Source organism: Mustela lutreola, chromosome 16 (genome assembly GCF_030435805.1).
Source record: "Mustela lutreola isolate mMusLut2 chromosome 16, mMusLut2.pri, whole genome shotgun sequence".
NCBI classification, from domain to species: Eukaryota; Metazoa; Chordata; class Mammalia; order Carnivora; family Mustelidae; genus Mustela; species Mustela lutreola.
The window spans coordinates 23,044,265-23,062,709 of NC_081305.1; the positions used below are offsets into that span (position 1 = coordinate 23,044,265).

An 18,445-nucleotide genomic window follows, 5' to 3' on the forward strand; every position below is an offset into this window, starting at 1 on the left:
CGCCCCAAGAGTGAGCATTTTTCAAAAGGGAAAAAAGTCAGGTCCTATGACCAACAAAGATACTTGATCCATAGTCATTCCACAAAATCTCCAGTGAAAAGAACCAAGAAGTTAGAAAGTAGAAATTATCCGTTATAAACGCCAGCAATGAATGAATTCGCTACTTTATTTTTAAAATTTCTGTTGATTTTTTCCTAATAAATGTGAAACAGTGAATCAAAAACACGGCATTCTATAATACTCATGAAACAATAAATTTAGGAGATTTAATTTTAACTTCCCTGCCAGCAGGCATCTTTCAGGATCTATCTGCATACACAGAGGGAGACAGGATTGATTTTTAAGACAGATGAAATTGATGACCTCAACAAAATGCATAAAGTACTATTTTCATTTTGGGGGGTTGTCGAGTAAGGAGATGGTAAATTAGTAGAATGCATAAAACGGTATTTGAAAAAAATCATGTGTAACAAAACATATTTCAAGATAGTCATTAACGAAAGTATGACTTTTAGAGCTCACCTTTGACAGAGGGGAAAGCATAAGTAAAAAATGCAGTGGAGGGGTTTGAAGCTAAAACAATCAAAGTGTGAGCCACAGCTTTGCCATTTACTAATTTTGTGAACTTCTGCCTTAATGTCTATTAAACTCTCATATTTTAGAAATACCTGGTACAATATCAAGTGCATAGTAAATAATTGTAATTACTATCAATATATATTTTAACTAATCTCATAAGCTAAAAAGCAAAATACACCTCACTTATAATGTTTTGTTATTTCATTATTATTATTATATCTGCATGAATTTGATTTGGAGCAAAACATTATAGTCTGTCAAGGGTCAATATAACGGAAGACAATCTAGTTCCCTGTATTGGGATAATTCTTCCTCTGATAATTTCCAAATATATTATTTATTAAGGGTGAAGAGAGGGTTTGTATTCCCAGCTATGTATTTGTGAGTTATTATATTTATTTTTTCATATTGACTGGAATCCAATGACAGGAACACATACAATCCGAACCTTTTTGTGAAGTCGTGTTTGCAGCTGATGTATATATCAGCTGAATCTCTTGTATGGTTCCAAATTCCATGGGTTTGATTCTGGCCCCTGACCTCAACAAGATCAATATTCCACAGAGAAAATGGTGTCAGGGATTGTTTCAAATTCTTGATCTATTTCATGCAAATATATTTTCTATGTTTTATTTTCAACCTGTCAGTTACTGAATAAGAATTTAAGATAGAAATAAGGTGGGCACATGTGCCCACCTTTCCATGTGATCTTAGAAGTCATGTGGACGCCTTTTTGAAGACAGTAAAATTGACACTTGATAGTAAATGGCCTTAGGCCTCGGCTTTGTGCTCATGACATAAACTGGGTAACATGCTACCAAGAGGAGCCGACATGTTGTTGGAATGGCAGAGATGCCCATGCAGATGACACAGTCACCACCCGCTAAGGGGAGACAGTGCCTCCGTAGAGAGGTGGAAATCTTCCTAGCCTTTAAGATTCAAATAAGTTTTGAAGGATAGCGTTTCTCAAAGTGAGTGCCTGAGAAAAACGTGTAGGGTATAACACATCGATATATGGGGCAGCATGCGGGGGGTGTGTATCTGTGGTTTACCTAATAAGACTGCAAAGCACTGAATTGAAGTTCACAACATCTTCTTCTGCTTGTTTTGTTTAAGTGTAAGATTCCTTTGCATTTAGAAGCACATATGAATCACAAGAGGGCTGGGTCGTCTTGGGCATTTAGCAAACAGCTGATTCTAGAATCTTCACAATTTCCTTCAGAGGAAACTATATAATAGTGGTAAATGGAACCCAGTCAAAAATCCCTCTCTAGGAAGATAAATGGTGCCACACATGTTCAGCCTAGAAAGTGATGTTTATGATGGTAAGGAGACATCAGGAAGCAGTCCTGTGAAGTCATATCATGGAAGATGGAGAAAAGAAATTGAAAGGAGCCTGAGACTTCTCCGCTATATTAGAAAGTGTGGGTTGTACCCTATCAGTGGAGTTTACAAAGAAAAGCAAGTAAAGGAATGTTTTAAAGGAGTAATTCAGAGGTGCACGAAATACACATGAAACATGCAGAGTCCAGAAGGAAAAGGACATAACAAACTGGAAACCCCAAATGTTGTATAAACACATTCTTCAGGAGCCCTTGCTTTGTATCATTTTATCTCAACTTAGTTTTGGGAAGGGAGAGAGCAGTGAAGGAAACAGAAACAGAGGAAAATGTCAGAAGTTCTACAAATGGGTTTGTGAAGGCACAGCCCCCAAATGTCTACCCAGAGGACTGAGGACTTCACTAGGTTTTAAAAGAGACTTATCAGATCAAATCTATATCCTCCCCTTGTATTTTCCATAGGTCAGATGGTATATGCTCTGAACAGCCACCTAATGGTTTTTAAAGAAAAAAAAAAAAAAAAAAGTCGTCACGCGAAAAAGGGCGGAGCGGGGCATGGGAATGGGAAAACACTCTGGGTAGAAAAAGAAAAATCTTGGTAGAGATTGGATTACCATGCAAATTATAAAGCAAATCTCCAGGAACTATCAAATAGCTATGAATAGTGCTTCTGTTTGAACTATAGTATACAGTTGTGAAATAAGGGAGGATAATTGGGTCATTGTATGATTTTACTATAATTTCCCAAATTCCAATACTTCCTCTTTTTTTTAAATTTATCATCATTGTTATGACTTTGATTTCCCTTGTGCATATAACTTTTATCTTCAAGGGCCCCTCTTTTAGGGGACGGTTCTTAACCTATTTTGTCTTATTTCATTCAGTTATATAAATCACTGATAATCTGATAATATGGCCTCTCCTTCTCCTATATGTACATACATGGATAACTCCACTTCACTTTCAAGCTGACAGGTTCGAGCCATGTGACTCATTCATAGATCATCCTTTCTTTTCCCAAGTTTAAAACTCCTGCTCTAAGAAACAAAATTAGTATTTCAAGAAAGCTAATATTGATTATCAGCAGTAAGCTGGTCATAACGGGCAGAAGAATAAATAGAAAACCACAAATGATGCTGTCCTTCCTGCAGTACCTTTGACTCACTCTCATTCAACCTGCTTTCCATCACCTTCCAACTCACACCACCCACAGAAAGATGTGCCAAGAAAAAAAGAAAATCAGGTTTTGTCTGAGAAAGTGACAGCATACTATGATTGTAGACACCATCTTGGCTATCAGTGTTGAGAGTTCCTGGAGCACAGATGTATATCACAGAAGTCTGGAAAGCATCCCAAAAGCTGCAGGAGTCCCCTCTTACCTTGCCCACACTCACAGGGAACTATGATGTCTCAGTCTTCTTTTTGTCCTGCTGTGTGTCAGAATCAAAAGGGGATCTTTATCCCTGGAAAGAGCAACAACAAGAATGCACGAGGACATCCTTATTGGCTCTCCAAAATACTGAAGGTCTAAACCCCAATTTAACTGAAATACACGTGCAGAATGTACGAATGTCCACAAGAACTGGAGGCAGCCTGATGGACTGGGGCAGGAGGATGCAGGTAGTTTGTTATTAGATCTGGGATCAAATGTTATGTATCACATCTTTGGTGTACTAGGTTCCCATATGTCTCTTCATACATACTTCTCAAGGTTATGTGAGAATTAGTGCTGATGCTAAAAGATGCTGACATCATTCATTCATTCATTCATTCATTTGTGCAAAACATATGAAATAGTTTACCACGTGCTGTTCTTACAGCAGTGAGGGGGCAAAAATCCAACTTATCATATATAATCATGCCTGGTTCTTAAAAACAAGTCAATGAATAATATCTATGGACTCTTACAGGAGATTTCTAATAGATCCCATGACAGTTTCATGGCTCTAAACAGATCCGATTATCAGAAATGTGTTTGTTGGATGCTTGCCTGGCAAAAAGTTAATAATGACATGGGCACGCCACTGTTATTAAATATTTTTGAATTAATGTAAAATAGTCTAAACTTAAGTTTAATCATCTCTGCTAATGAAAAACCCAAGTTCGGTATGAGTCTTTTTTTAGTAAAATAGTTAGAATTATGATATGGCCCCATAATTCTCAGAATTTTTCTTTTTTTAGTTTCATGACCTAGAAAGGTTATTTCATTTCAAATTAGTAATCTCAAGAAATAGAATCGAGTCCGCTCCCTAGAATTCCAAGTATGGCCCTGAAATTTATTTCCTTATTCCAACATTCCAGATATACTTTATTTTTCAGAAAGTTTTTATGTAAACTTTCAGCTTCCCTTGAAATTAATCCACAATAAATGATCAAACATTAGATTTTTCAATTGCATCCTAAGGCTGATAAAAAGGAAAAAACATTTAAACTAAATCCTATCTATGTACTCCTAAAAATCTATGACCTCCCCAGAAATTTTTACATCATCTCCTTGAAATAGTTATCCAATAAGCTAACAGTTAACTGATGTCATAGTAGCTCACAGGGGGAAATGTGTGTGATTTTCATTTGCCATTTACTCAATGTGCCTATAAAATCTGCTTGTGTGGAGGTGCACTTCCTTGAATAAATCTGTTTTTTTCTTCCATTGTTTAAACCTAAGTGTGTTCAGATGCTATTACATCAGTGAAAATTTCAGCCTTTTAGATAGGAGTATCTTAATGCATTTTAATAGCATAAAGTCCTTTAAGTGATTTACCATGCGTCCACTTTTAGATAAAATGTCTAGACAGTAGCCATCTGCATTAAGATAAAATGAAGTGTCAAAAATGGTTTAAGCCAAATTCTTAACTTGTTCATGGGATATGTGGAAGTTGATTTAAAGAGTCACCATTTCATCACTTTTCCTCCAACACATCACACACTGAGTTTGTATTTAACCTAATGAATAATAAGGAGGAAGCTGTAAACACCCATCTTCTCCCTTAACTGAAATCAGTTCATCTAGCACTTTAGCAGGCTTCAGAATCACCTAGAAGGCTGTTTACAATGCAGATTTCTTTTTTTCTTTTTTAAAGATTTTATTTATTTATTTGACAGAGATCACAAGTAGGCAGAGAGATAGGCAGAGAGGGGGGAAGCAGGCTCCCCGCTGAGCAGAGAGCCCGATGCGGGGCTCTATTTCAGGACCCTGGGATCATGACCTGAGCTGAAGGCAGGGGCTTTAGCCCACTGAGCCACGCAAGCACCCCTACAATGCAGATTTCTAGACCTCACCTCAAGGCTTTCTGGGTCAGTAGGCTGAAGAAGTTGCAAGTCTAACAGAGTCCCTGGCTCAAGTAGAAGATGGAAACAAAGCATATTCATTGCAGGTGTAATGTTTCAAAGTTTAGACCAAACTTCTGAGATAATGGCATGACAGGTAATTACATTCCTTTACTTCAGGTAAGCTAAATTATTGTATCTTTTGTTTTGGTCCTGGTGGCTACACTAATGAAATAACTCACGTAGATCCACTTGCCAGCAGGTCTGAGTGTTTTCCATGCAGATTACTTAGAAATATTAGAAATGGTATCCACAGAGGAGCTCTATCCACTAAATACATCATAAGAATGCGTTTAGTCATGAATGATTTTCACCCCAGGATAAAGGAAAGCTCTCCTTTCATTTGCCCTTCTTCTCTTGTGCTGACACACTTCGAGAGTTGCTCTTTCAACTGGTGCACATGGACAGAGGAGTCCTTTTGAAACAAAATTGGATAAAGGGAGCAGGGAATGTTCCAGATGCTGAAAAAGAAACCCACTCCCCCTTTCCGCCCTGTTCTTTATAACTGTCTCAAAGAAGCTTCCTGTCAAATTCCTCTCTTAAATATTTGGACATGTAGGTGAGCCATAAAAGAGTTATTTGTGTGTTCCCAGCTTCTCCCCTTAGGTTTCCATTCTTTTGTTTTTATAAAGCTAGAAGCCCAGGGCATCTCTCTGTACTTAAATGTCAAGGCAATGATGCTAGGTGTTCAGACAGAGTAAATATCATTATATTGGCATCTAATCTGATGAGGTTAGGGAATTGTTTGGGTAACAGAAGCTGGTACACTTCTCATGGGGCTGTGTCATGAATAAATGGTGGTGACTCTAATAAAACAACAACAACGACGATGATAATAATATTCATTAAACATTCACTAGGAACCACATGCTCTATGAAGAGACTGACATGAATTTATGTCAGTTGTCAAAACAGCCCTCTGAGAAAGGTGCTTTTTATTTGCAATTTTAGGAATACAGGAAAACTGAGTTTTCAGAAAGACTAAAGTAACTCTCAGTGTCACGCAATGAGTAAAGGGTAAAACTATGCCTTCTATCAGGGCTACTCAATTTCAAGTCCATTATATTGATGACTACCTCACTTTCTTAATCGTAAGTTCTAGTTCACACTTTTTGGGGTTATATTGTTACTCAAGCTAAGCACAACGATAAGATATTTTACAAGGTCCTTAACAAAAGTAAAACACCTACCAGGTAAGAATATGTCCCAATTTAAAAATGGAGAAATAGAAGCTGAAAGAAGCTGTGTCCTTTAGGTCTCAACTTTTCATATAGTATATGCTCAATACAAGGCAAAAGTCACAGCTGTTCAATGTTGTTCTTACAATTGTTTAGGTGATGTTACAAGGCAAAGATCTCCTTCACTCAAAAAGAAATGATCCTTTTTTATTTATCTTCAATAAAATTGGCAAAGTTGAATGGGACCTAATTGTTCAAACAGCCCTAACAAATTAGGTATCATCATTACGTTCATCTAAATTCACAAACCTGGGAACATTTCCCTGTTCATTCTTTTTTATGACCAATCTGATATCACCTCAATTGTCATGCTTTGCGGGCATTTTTGGGGTAGAAATTAAGTTGTAGTTATTACAGTAGTAGTATAAACCATAAGTTTTACCACATTAACTGGTGTCCAGTGTTTCATATTGAAGTGATTAATATCACAGGATCATAAATATGAATTATTAAGCTGATCCTCTGACATCCCAAGAAACAACTTAGCGCTAAGTTAATGCAGCTTTGCAAATGAAATAAGCACATTCAACCAGCACCGATTCCAAGTATGTGTATCTATCCAAACAGTTCTCTGCACAGTGGTAATTCTCCTAATCCCTATAATTTATTCATCTCAGGATACACTCCAAAGCATTGTTTGCATGTGTTAACCACTCGCTTTAAAAACAGTATTCATTATTGGGAGGGAACAGATGCAACTCTTCAGAAAGGTTTGTTGCAGTGATGTTTGTGCCGAGGAACATTCTATTTGGCAAACATTTGTAGCCTGATGAGTAAAATAAAAGATGCATTTTCAGGGTTCAAGATTTAAGTTCTTTACTTCCAAGATCCTCCCAAGGGCCACACTACAATCACTGTAACAATTCCAAATCTCATTATAGATGCCCGTATAGACTCAAATTGGAAAGAAAACCTGTAATTACCCAGTGGACTTGTCAAATATTCTTAATTTTGTTATTTTTGAGCCACAACCACCAAGTGGACATTAAGGTAATGACCTTAATTTTCATCAGTTTATCAAAAACTGAGATTTTAATGCAATAAATGTTTCTCCTTGTTCTTGGCACAAACCATCCACAACATCTCAGAAAACTGAAAAAAAAAAAAAAAAAAAAGAATTTCTTGGACCAAAGTATTAATCCACTAAAGAGATGTCCCTCAGCTTTTAGAGGCGGTATAAGCCCTCTGATGTCATCAGAAATGCTGATGTCGAGTTTTATGTTACAGGTCATTCAAACAGTGAGTGCCATGGACAAAGATGATCCCAAAAATGGACATTATTTCTTATACAGTCTTCTTCCAGAAATGGTCAACAATCCGAATTTTACCATCAAGAAAAATGAAGGTAAATATATTAGCCCTGTGAAACAGGGTAGAACATAAATTGGAAAATTAGGTGTTGTTTCATAATTTGACTGAAAATATCAATAAAATAATTTTTGTTCACCCAAGAGCAGTTGAAACTTAGATTATCAGCCTAGTGGCTTGGTAATTACATCACTTCCTCTTTCCAATATTGAAACAATAGATAAGAAAACTATTAATGTAAAAGTTAATTTTATCCTAGGGAATACCTCAATCACCTTACTTTGAAGACTGAACAGTAAGATTTAACCTCTAGGAAAGCTCCAGGAATTTTGAGATACTGTGATATCTGTTAGAGAAGGAACTGGCTTATACTTCGCAGTTGTTAAGTTTTAATTGAATGTTTACCAAGTCTTTAACGAAAGCCTATCCTAATTTTGCCTGATTTGTGGGTACACATTAGAGGTATTTGTTTTAAGCCTGTACCAACTTTGATGATAGCAATTAGATCAGGAAATCCTTCTTGAAGGACACTTCTTATCAGTATTATTTTAGAGCTAATATAAACTGATTTTATTGTTAAGTCTTTCACTAGTGGAAGACATTTAATCCATTTCATTATTTCTTAAGAACCAAGTTTGGATTAACTGTTTCCCCTCTTGTCTATTACATGTGAAGGTCATAGATCTCTTTTTTTTTTTTAAGTCTATCTCATCTGTACATTTTTGTTTCCTATGCTGTTGTATATTCAACAAGCATTTTTCACTGTTTATTTTGGCCCAGGTATATTTAAGTCTTAGTTTCAACTGTTTTGAATGATTAGGAAAATAAATGGATTGCCTTAAGCTGTCTCCCAGCTTTACTATAGGTGTTTGTTTGGATTTCTGAATGGTCTCTGTAAAAGCTATACTCAATTAGAAGAGTAAAATTTGGTTCATGACATTTGTTTGGGTTATTTGCTATGTTCTGTTTCAAGGAGGTAGTGAATTTTGCTAACATTTCATTTATGAAATAAATAACATTTTATGACTCTTCTTATATATATTATGGCCTTGCCTTTTAACATAATGCTACTTAATTCTTTGGAGATGCTCTGATAGATATGAATGCATCACCAGAAATGAAATGACTAACTCGTTTTACAGATACTACTCATTGAGCTGGCTTCCATTATTATACACATGAAGGAGACAAAATCCTGTTCTTTTGTCTCAATAATGGGGTAGTCCTTTGTTAGCCTCCCCTAACTAGGAATTGTACTGCAAGTATATTGTCTTTGTTTGTTTGTTTGATTAACCACATTTCTTTTTTATGGAAGTCACATGAATATGTCTAAGACGAAAAACAACTCAGAAAGCCAAAACTGGGTTCTAAGTCTGGTATAAGTGTGACCCATCCTCATTTTGACTGTGAGTTAATAGGTATCAGTCTTTATTTTTACATAGGCAATGCCCTACATTTAAAAATTTCCTGTGAAGAAATGTTTTCCCATCCCATTCCAAAGGTTCTGGGTTTCTCAGCATTTTCTGTGCATGCAATTTCAAGATATGCCTGTAAGAGAAGTACAGCCCATCAAAGGCACTAGATAGGCATGTGCTGAGTGAGTGAGAGGCTTGGGTGCCAGGGAAAGTGTAGTTTTATACTGTATTAGCTATGCCCCAAACCTATGAAAGGGGAGATTTTTGTCTGACAGTGAATGAATTTCATGTGCTTACCCTAAATTTTAGAATCAGTAGAAAGTAAAAGTTTATAAACCTCTTTTTGCCCTATCACACATGGCAATAATCCCTTCAGTAGAATATTTAAAAGACTGTGTGTTATCTGTTTTATTTTGAAACTACAAAATGGAAGTTACACTTTCATGTCACAGGTTTGTGTGTGTGTAAAATAATTGAAAAAAGAAAGATGCCAGGTGTTGCAAATATTTTGTGGAAAGCACACTCTCTGTGCCACAATTGTTTATTTTAAATTGTGTGTTTATTTTGCCAAGAGTGACCACATAATTTATTATGGGATGTTTTCTAAAGTGATAGGGGTTGCAATTTATATTTGTTCCTGGAAAAACATAACCAGGACTATCTTGTGAAAAACAGGACATATGTTCACTGTGATTCTGGATTTAGGATCCAAACATTCAACATCTCCATAGAGTAAATCATGAGCCCAGTGGTCTTTGGAATAGATGTGTATAATTTATACTCTATCTTCCTTTTCCTAGATCAGAAATTTATGAATTTTGCTCTTTAGACCTCAACCTTTTTGGCATCTGGATAGTTACTGTAAGACTAGCGGGGGGGCGGGGATGGTCCCTTCTTCATATGTAGAAACAATTAAAGTAATGGGAAAAGGTTGTCAGATTTAAAATGGTGGAGATATATAGGTAAGTAGATAGATAACCAAATATTTTGTTAGCCTATTACCCATTCCCATTCCCTAGTAATGACAGCAACAACAAAAAAATACAAATACAAAAAGTCCAAATACTAGACATTATTTATTCTTAAACTATGGTATATTCTATGTTTGAAAGTTGGAGAGAATTAAGTAGTATTATTATATTTAGAGTTTTTTTTCTTTACATAAGATGGGCTTTAAAATGAGCATTAGCTGATGTTTCTGCACTGACAGTGTCATGATTTGCAAGTCCCAGGGTAAGGTTTTTGAGAAAGTCAATATATCCAAATTCATAATTGATGGGTAGATAATTCCCCTGTTTAATTAGATCCTTATAGGAGATGGTTTTAGTATTTGGCATTTTCTGAGGAACTTGTAGCCACGTCTTTCAACTTAAAGTTACTGTGATCTTTCTCCTCCCTCATACAGATTGGTCCTTCTGCAATTTTTAGCAGACTAATTCATAATCAAAGGCAAAATGAGATAGAAATTAGCTGTCTCTTATCTCCTACATGGTTGAGTGATTTCACAAATAATTCTCTTTCTGAATATATGAGATTCACATTTCATCCAGATTAGGAAAGCAACCTTCAATACCAATGAAGGTGAAAACAAAGGTCAAAGATATGATGAGTCATGTATATCATATATAGACACCAATCACAGCACTTTGATTTTCATCAATTATATGGCCTAGTCATTGGTTTCTCCATCTTCCAGTTGGGGTGAATTTAGAAGCAAGAGGAGTTTTGCTGACCACATTTCATATTGGCTTCCATTTTAACTGTGAAAGTGGAAGATACTCTACAATTAAATAAAACAAGACAGGGAAGATAAATGGATCTTTTACAGATACAGGACTATCTTGCTTGCAGAAAATTTCAGGTCTGCCAGAAACCTGATCTTCTCCAGCCTGCACATTGTTGTTAAAAGGTATGACTAGAATTGCCAGAAAGCAGTCTGGTCAAATGGGAGTCTTTATGTTTTTCACTGAATTACTTGAATCATGTGTGTAGAGAAATGAGAAAAAACATAAAACCCTGCTCCCTAGAGAGGACATTATGGAAAGGAAACAATTAGACAGTAAACTTGGCCTTAATTACAACTTGGTTAGGCTTAAGAAAAGACACCAGGGATCCTCTTCTTGATATCTCCTTTTTGAACAAATTCCTATTGATAAGGACCACACTCAATAGGTGTAATTTTGACAATTAATTTAAATAATGTCAATGCTGACTAGAGCTTTGAAATAAATGTGCCTTGGGTTATCTCAATGTCCATGACATCTTACCTGTTTAGAATATAAATCATGCTTTGTTTTGTGAGATTTCTATCTCAATAGACTGGCCAATATCAAGCAGTATGTGTTTTATGTCTTTTTATCCTCTGGAAGCATCCCTTGTAAGAACAATTCTTTTAAGCCCTGGTTACCCTATCTGTACTACTGGGATAGAAATACCTATTCACCCTCAAATATGCTGTGATAGATATGTGTAATCTATCTGCTAGACATCTCTTAGCATAATGTCTGGCACATAAAAAAAATTCATCAATAAATGAGACAAAATCCTCATTAGGTTAATCTATTGATTCCTAAATTCTCATGCTATGTTCCATCTCCTCTGGCTCATTGTTCTCAACCAGGTCTCTTTGCATCTTGAACTCTGTTAATTTTTGAATGTTGTACAAAGTGGCCTCAATGGTAGCTTTGAAAACCTTCATCCCTACTAGAATGCACGGCAAGAAATCTGCTTGGCAACGTGTTGCAATCTAAAGAATGCTGTAATAGAAAGATATAAGAAAAAAAAAAAAGGAGGAGGAGTAAAAGGTGGGGAAAACTGAAAATATTTACGGGTCATGGAAATAGCTGTAGGATTCTTGGATCTGGTTTTGAATATAAAGGCTTTCTTTTCTTTCTCTCTTGCCAAAATGAAACTCAGCTTTCTCCACACAGTAGCTGACCCCAACTTTCAACTCAAAGGGATTACTTTCCATTCTGGTATATCAAGTTGTTTCAAACACCCACAGCCTCCTCACACACATACCCCGTAGAATCATGTTGCATGTTCCATGTCGGGCTGGAAGATTAAAGGCAATCTTCCTTTGCTCTTTTGAAGAAAGTCAACCTATCTCCTGTTGCTCTTACCGCAAAACTGAAATTTGCTGCCTCCAGGTGGATGTGAATTTCCCTGATCCCAGGACCAGCTCGAGCTGGCCCTCTGTCCTCCATCTTTACTGGGGCAGAATCTGCATGCCTGCCTGGGCTGGACTGACGTTATGGGTGCTGAGGCAGACAGAGCCCCTCTTTCATCCTCCTTAAGCCAGCGGTACCCCATCTAGGCAGAACTGGACTTGAAAGGTCTTCCTGATGACCCAGAGAGCAAAGGTAGTCCACTTTGTAAGCAAAATGCCCTCTTTCTGGCCACCTGAGACATCCTTGAGTTCTTCATCACACCAGGCTGCTTTGACGCTAACACAGGACTTTCCAAAATAACATCTTTCTTCCTCAAGCGGCCTTTACAAAAGCCTCCATCCCTCAGCCAGAGCCAAGCCATTATTGTTGGGTTTCCCAGGCAACCATACCTAAGCAACAAGTGAAAATCGTGTGCCTGTATGAGTGTGATAATGAGTACCTACATGTGTATGTTTGCAATATGGTGACCCTGTCTTCTCTGCTCACATAGAGGACTTTCCCACAACACCACACAGCACCACACAGCACCAAACAGTGACTTGAGATCTTTTCCATATAAGTCATCAGCTCTGACCCGTAGGAAGCATGGTACTTTTCCTGGATGTTGAATCATAAAAGGTAGAACTCAATTTGCATGAAACAGGAGGTTCAACTGGGATCCCAAATATGCAGAATAGCATTATGCATACATGATCCAAAAGGCTTCTGCTTCAGTAATTCATAATTTATTGTTTATGCTTCCAGCAATGTTCCATTGATAAAAAGCCATTTATGTTTCATTTTGTCGTCTAAACTGTAATTAAGGATGATGTGCAAGCTAAGAAAAATAGATAACAGATCTGTACTTCCACTCTCCAAGTTGCATACGATTGTGGAGTTGGTTCAGAAAACTAGATTTTCTTTGCTTCAATAGTTTCAATAAAACTCTTGTTATTTTGTATAGTCTCCATATCTTTTTGGATTGTTTGTTTTCTTTCCTCTTTTAAATTATAATACAAGAGTGCTTTCAGAAGTTAAGAACTTCCTTTGCAAATATTGAAAATCCTAAAATTATTGCTCTGTTTGGACATAACGCTGCTCTGAGTATTTTTTAGTGTATACTGTGGGAGACAATTTAATTCTAGTTTAGTGTATACTGTGGGAGACAATTTAGTGTATACTGTGGGAGACAATTTAATTCTGAGATTACGGACTACCGGGCATGGATTTGTATGTGCGGTTATCCATCTGCTATTCAAAGTTACAAAACGATTTAGAGCCTCTCAGTCAATTTGCTAACTCCTTTCTGGTCTGTATAGAGCATTCTAATTCTCACGATTTTTGAAAGAGAAAAACCAAGAGATAAATTGGTATATGCTTAGTTATCTTAAAGTCACCTTAGTTATCATAAAGATGCCTTAGGACATAGAATCTTCTCTTTGAGATTTTGCTTTCTGAGACTTTTGCTTCAAAAGAGAAAAACAGAAAAATAAAGGGATCAACTGAACATTAGCAAGAGGAGAGAGAATTACTCAGAGAAATGTTTTTTTATTTATCAGATCTTGTTTGGACCACTTTCTTGTTTGTGCCATTAAAAAATAATGCTATTGACTGATTTAGAATCTATTTGCAAGCGTAAAAATAGGTCTTGGGCTTTTGTGGGTGCCAGATAAACATGACTGTCCTTTTGGTAAGCACAGGCAAATATTAAAAATTGAATGTGGAAACAAAATGAGCTGTCAGTCGACGCATATTCTCCTTTTCTAAAAAGGTACTAAATGTAGTTGACAATCACTGTATCTCCTTTCAGCATGGAAGTCGGAATTAATTTTGAGCACTTTTTGGACACAACAGAGGCAAACGTGACATTCTATCTCAGCATGTGACCTGAATAACACACATCATGTCCTTTGGATCCCTTGGTTTATTAAAGTGGATAGAGAAAGCAGAGAAAGAATTTGGAAACAGTAAGGGGGATACTCACAAAGATAAACGTATTAAAAGTTGACTTGGGAAGAATTAGAATGAAGAGTGAAAGAGAGATACTGTGGAATATAGAACAGCACAAGCTTCATGGTTAAGAGTATTTAGCTTTGAATCCTAGCTCTTTTGATTATGACCTGTGAGAACTTTCACAAATAACTGAATAATCTTGAACATTGATCTATAAAATGGAGACAATAGGGTGCCCGGGTGGCTCCGTTGGTTAAGCGACTGCCTTCAGCTCGGGTCATGATCCTGGAATCCCAGGATCGAGTCCCACCTCGGGCTCCCAGCTCCATGGGGAGTTTGCTTCTCCCTCTGACCCTCTCCCCTCTCATGCTTTCTCTCACTCTCAAATGGATAAAAAGCTCTTTAAAAAAAAAAAAAATGGAGGCAATAATTACCCATATGTTGTTTTGAATAAGAAAATACTAAGTTAAAAAAAAAAAAAAACAATGTGCTAATAAGTTGTGTCTGATAAATTGAAGGTATTCAATAAAAAATAGTTTCCTTTCTCTCCTTTCTCTTCTACAATTTTCTTGAATCTCTCTCATCCCGCTGCAACAAACCCACACCCACAACCCAATGCAATGAACAAAAACATAAGCAAGGAAACTAAAAAACGAATTTGGGTGATAAGTAATGTTGTGCTAGTTATCTGCCTCCTATCTAAATGCCCAGTGATTGAAAATGTCTGTAAACATCAGTCATGAGAAAGGAGAGGAGACTATTTGGGGCACTGAATTTACTCTTTCAATGCAGACTTCATTATCATTAAAAATAGTCAATGGACAAAAATCTTAGGTCTCCATAGAACTGGGTTTTCTATCTCCTGGTCCAGTTGCACACAGCTCTATAAATATGGGCAAATGGAACATCTGGGAGTTGATAGAATGATAGAATTTTGTTTATTTATTTATTTATTTATTTGCCAGAGAGAGAGAGAGAAAGCGAGCACAGGTAGGCCGAGTGGCAGCAGAGGCAGAGGGAGAAGCAGGCTCCCCGCTGAGCAAGGAGCCCGATGTGGGACTCGATCCCAGGACCCTGGGATCATGAACTGAGCCGAAGGCAGCCGCTTAACCAACTGAGCCACCCAGGCGTCCCGAATGATAGAATTTTCAAGATAGGAGCACCTTAGTAAAACAACAACAACAACAACAACAAGCCAGATTGTGAAGATCTTAAATGCTAACTATGGAACACCAAGTGGTTTTTTTTGTTTGTTTGTTTTTTGTTTTTGGTTTTTTTTTCATCAATAATGGTGTACTTTTTAAAAGGTGAAGACGAAGGGTGCTCTCTCCCTAATTTTATTATCCATCATTCTCTCCCTTCGACCTTGTTCTCATCTTCTGTATCCCTTCTACATCCTTAGAGTTGAACATACAAAACTGATGATGATTTTTAAATCCACTGCCCCTTTCTTTTATCTAGAGTACACATCTACTGGTCCCTCCATTTTCTATGTAGCTAATTTCCAACCTTTCGTAAGAACTCAGGTTCCGTTCATCTGTGAGCAGAGCAAGGAAATGTTTGAACAGTGGCTATAAAGTGTGTTTTCTTAGCTTTTCTCTATAGGACAGTGTGGTAACTGCTAAGGCAGAGACGTGGGTCAAGAAATGTCCTCCTCATTATCCTGGAGAGGTTACTCACAAGACAGTATATCCTTATTCACTCATTCATTCACTACCTATTTCTTGAGTGCTTACCCTATGCTAGGCACTGTCCCAGAACTGCAAACACAGCTGTGAATAAAGTAGACACTCTTTTTGTCCTCGCTGTACAGGAGTTTTTGTTCTCACAACTCAGACTTCTACTGATTTGAATTCACAGAAAGGAAGGCTATAATTTAACATGGATTTTTGTCATATAGTAGAGAAATTCAGATGCTAACCTGCAAAATACTATGATTTGGGGAGGAATGATCATACACATTCTAACTTCCATACTGTTATAAACAACATTCCCTCTTAGACCTCACCCAACTTGTAAAACTGGCCCTACCTAAAAAAGAGTTTCCATCTTTACAAAGCAATGGGCTGATAAGAGTAGAGATCTGCATCCACAGTCATGGGTAGCTAATTCTTCCTATGAGTTTCAGATCGCTGTCCTCACTAGGCCTGCCCTCAGACAAGTTGGACCACACCACTCAATGTGCTTCTGGCTACAGTCAGATCACGATGGTGAGTTCGTTTCCACATTCAAGGTGGCCCATAGGCATCTCTGTGATTTGTACGGCAGCACTACAAATTAAAGAATATAGGATGAATGCCGAGGGCAGTCCTTGGAACTTACGGGATATTCTATGTACTTTGTCTTCTTTATCATCTTTCTCAAGGAAGAATGCATATGGAAGTCATCTTTACACCAGAAATTATCATACCAAATCTCATCTATACTAAAATACTATGTAGTATTACTAAAAGATATGTGTCTACAATATTACAGGTTCTCTTTCTCAGTATGTTTGGGCAGAATTCTGGACATATTAAAGAATTTAATCACTCCCATACATCAAAAGAACTCAATAAGCATATGAGACATGGGTCTAATAGCTCAGAGTTTGGCAGCTTTGCTTATATTCTATGGCTGGAGATAGGACATGTAAGAGTTTTATAAAGGTATTTAATTAATGGATTAGTTTTGATTGATCAGGAAGTTCTTTCAAAAGAGTAGGGCTTGAATAAAGTTTTATAGAAATGAAAACACTGTTATATGCAGAGGTGCATATTATAATTAAGGGATAATGGTCAGATACACAAGGAATTTACTTCAAGGGATGATAAGGAATGGCCAAAAATGTTTTTAAAGACAAATGCAATGAAACATTTTGTGGAGATCTATGAACTCTATTATCGTAAGACTTTGCTTGGTTTGCAAAAAGACATTAATGATGTGGCTTTTAGTGTTTTAGTGTTTTGAGTATGCATACATTCCTAATGTTTTTCATAGAATAATAGAACATTTAGGAGGTTTTAAAGGACACACAGATATACACACACACAAGTGCACACACATTTACTAATGGAGCTGGGAAGTACATTGATATAACATACTCTCTGGAAAAGTCTGCTCAGTGCATACTCTCATATCTTAAAAATGAAAAAAAATAATAACTTGGCTATGTTCTGACACATATATTGTGAAATGACACAAAATGCCTTTCTTATAAATGTTGGTAGTTCAACGAAGAAAGTTTTAAAATGGTTAGGGGAAAATTATCTAAAAATTATCTAAAATTCATTTTTTTTCCCCAAAATAAGATGACCAAAATGTACACAGGAAATTATATGAAGTTCACATTTTGGTTGTGTAGGAGAGAGACAAGAAGAAAATCTATGCCCCTCTATTAATCCTGCCTTTCTGTCTTTCGAAAATATGTATGTCTACCAAAAATGGATGTTTAATTTTGCAAGAAGTTATTTTCGAGGAATATTCTAACATTGCATAGAAATATGATTGCTTATAAAATATCTTTAATTGGGAAATATAAAAAAAGATTATAAAAATTAGAAAGTATGCTTACATCTCCGCTGAGGATTTTATTTAGAAGTCCTGCAGTTATTTTAAGATAAATGTGTGCTCTGTTACTCTGCGTAGGTTATATATCAAATTGCAAAGGAAAAAAAAAAAAAAACAATAGCTCAAGTTTTTCTAGCACCTGTTATTTTGTATCATTTATGGTGCGTCTATCTATCCATCTGTCTCTAGAGGCATATACCCAGGGTAAGTGTTATCATTGCCATGTTGCAGATGGGGAAACTGAAGCTCAGTTATTTTAATTGACTTGCCAGGCACAGAATGAGGCTCCCACATTGCTAAACCTGCATTGTCACCAGTAGCACTTATGCCTCTCAGAGCCTCGCACGTTACTCCTAGAATATTAGTCCATTAAAACTGTTGGTATTTTACGTATAGTTTTCAAACGCTTGTGGTTCCTTTTCTCAACCTATAGAAGACCAGAAACTACCAGCTAAGCTTCAGAGAAGATGGTCACAGTATCAGTTGTGTAAAACCTGGCAACTCTAATCTGATGTCTTTAATATCATCAAATACACGATATAGTTAGAGAGGTACACCATTAATTTCTGTCCGATTAAGAAAAATAA

At 36.7% G+C, this 18,445-nt stretch overlaps 1 protein-coding gene across 4 annotated transcripts in view; it reads left to right on the top strand.

The window, feature by feature from the left end:
- CDH8 (cadherin 8) overlaps nucleotides 1-18,445 on the top strand; it is a 377,915-nt gene that overhangs the window by 316,923 nt on the left and 42,547 nt on the right. For all 4 annotated transcript variants that reach the window (XM_059152871.1, XM_059152873.1, XM_059152869.1 and 1 more), the window contains one exon: nucleotides 7,712-7,829. In XM_059152871.1, the coding sequence (XP_059008854.1) occupies nucleotides 7,712-7,829 (118 nt within the window). The remainder of the gene's footprint in view (nucleotides 1-7,711; nucleotides 7,830-18,445) is intronic.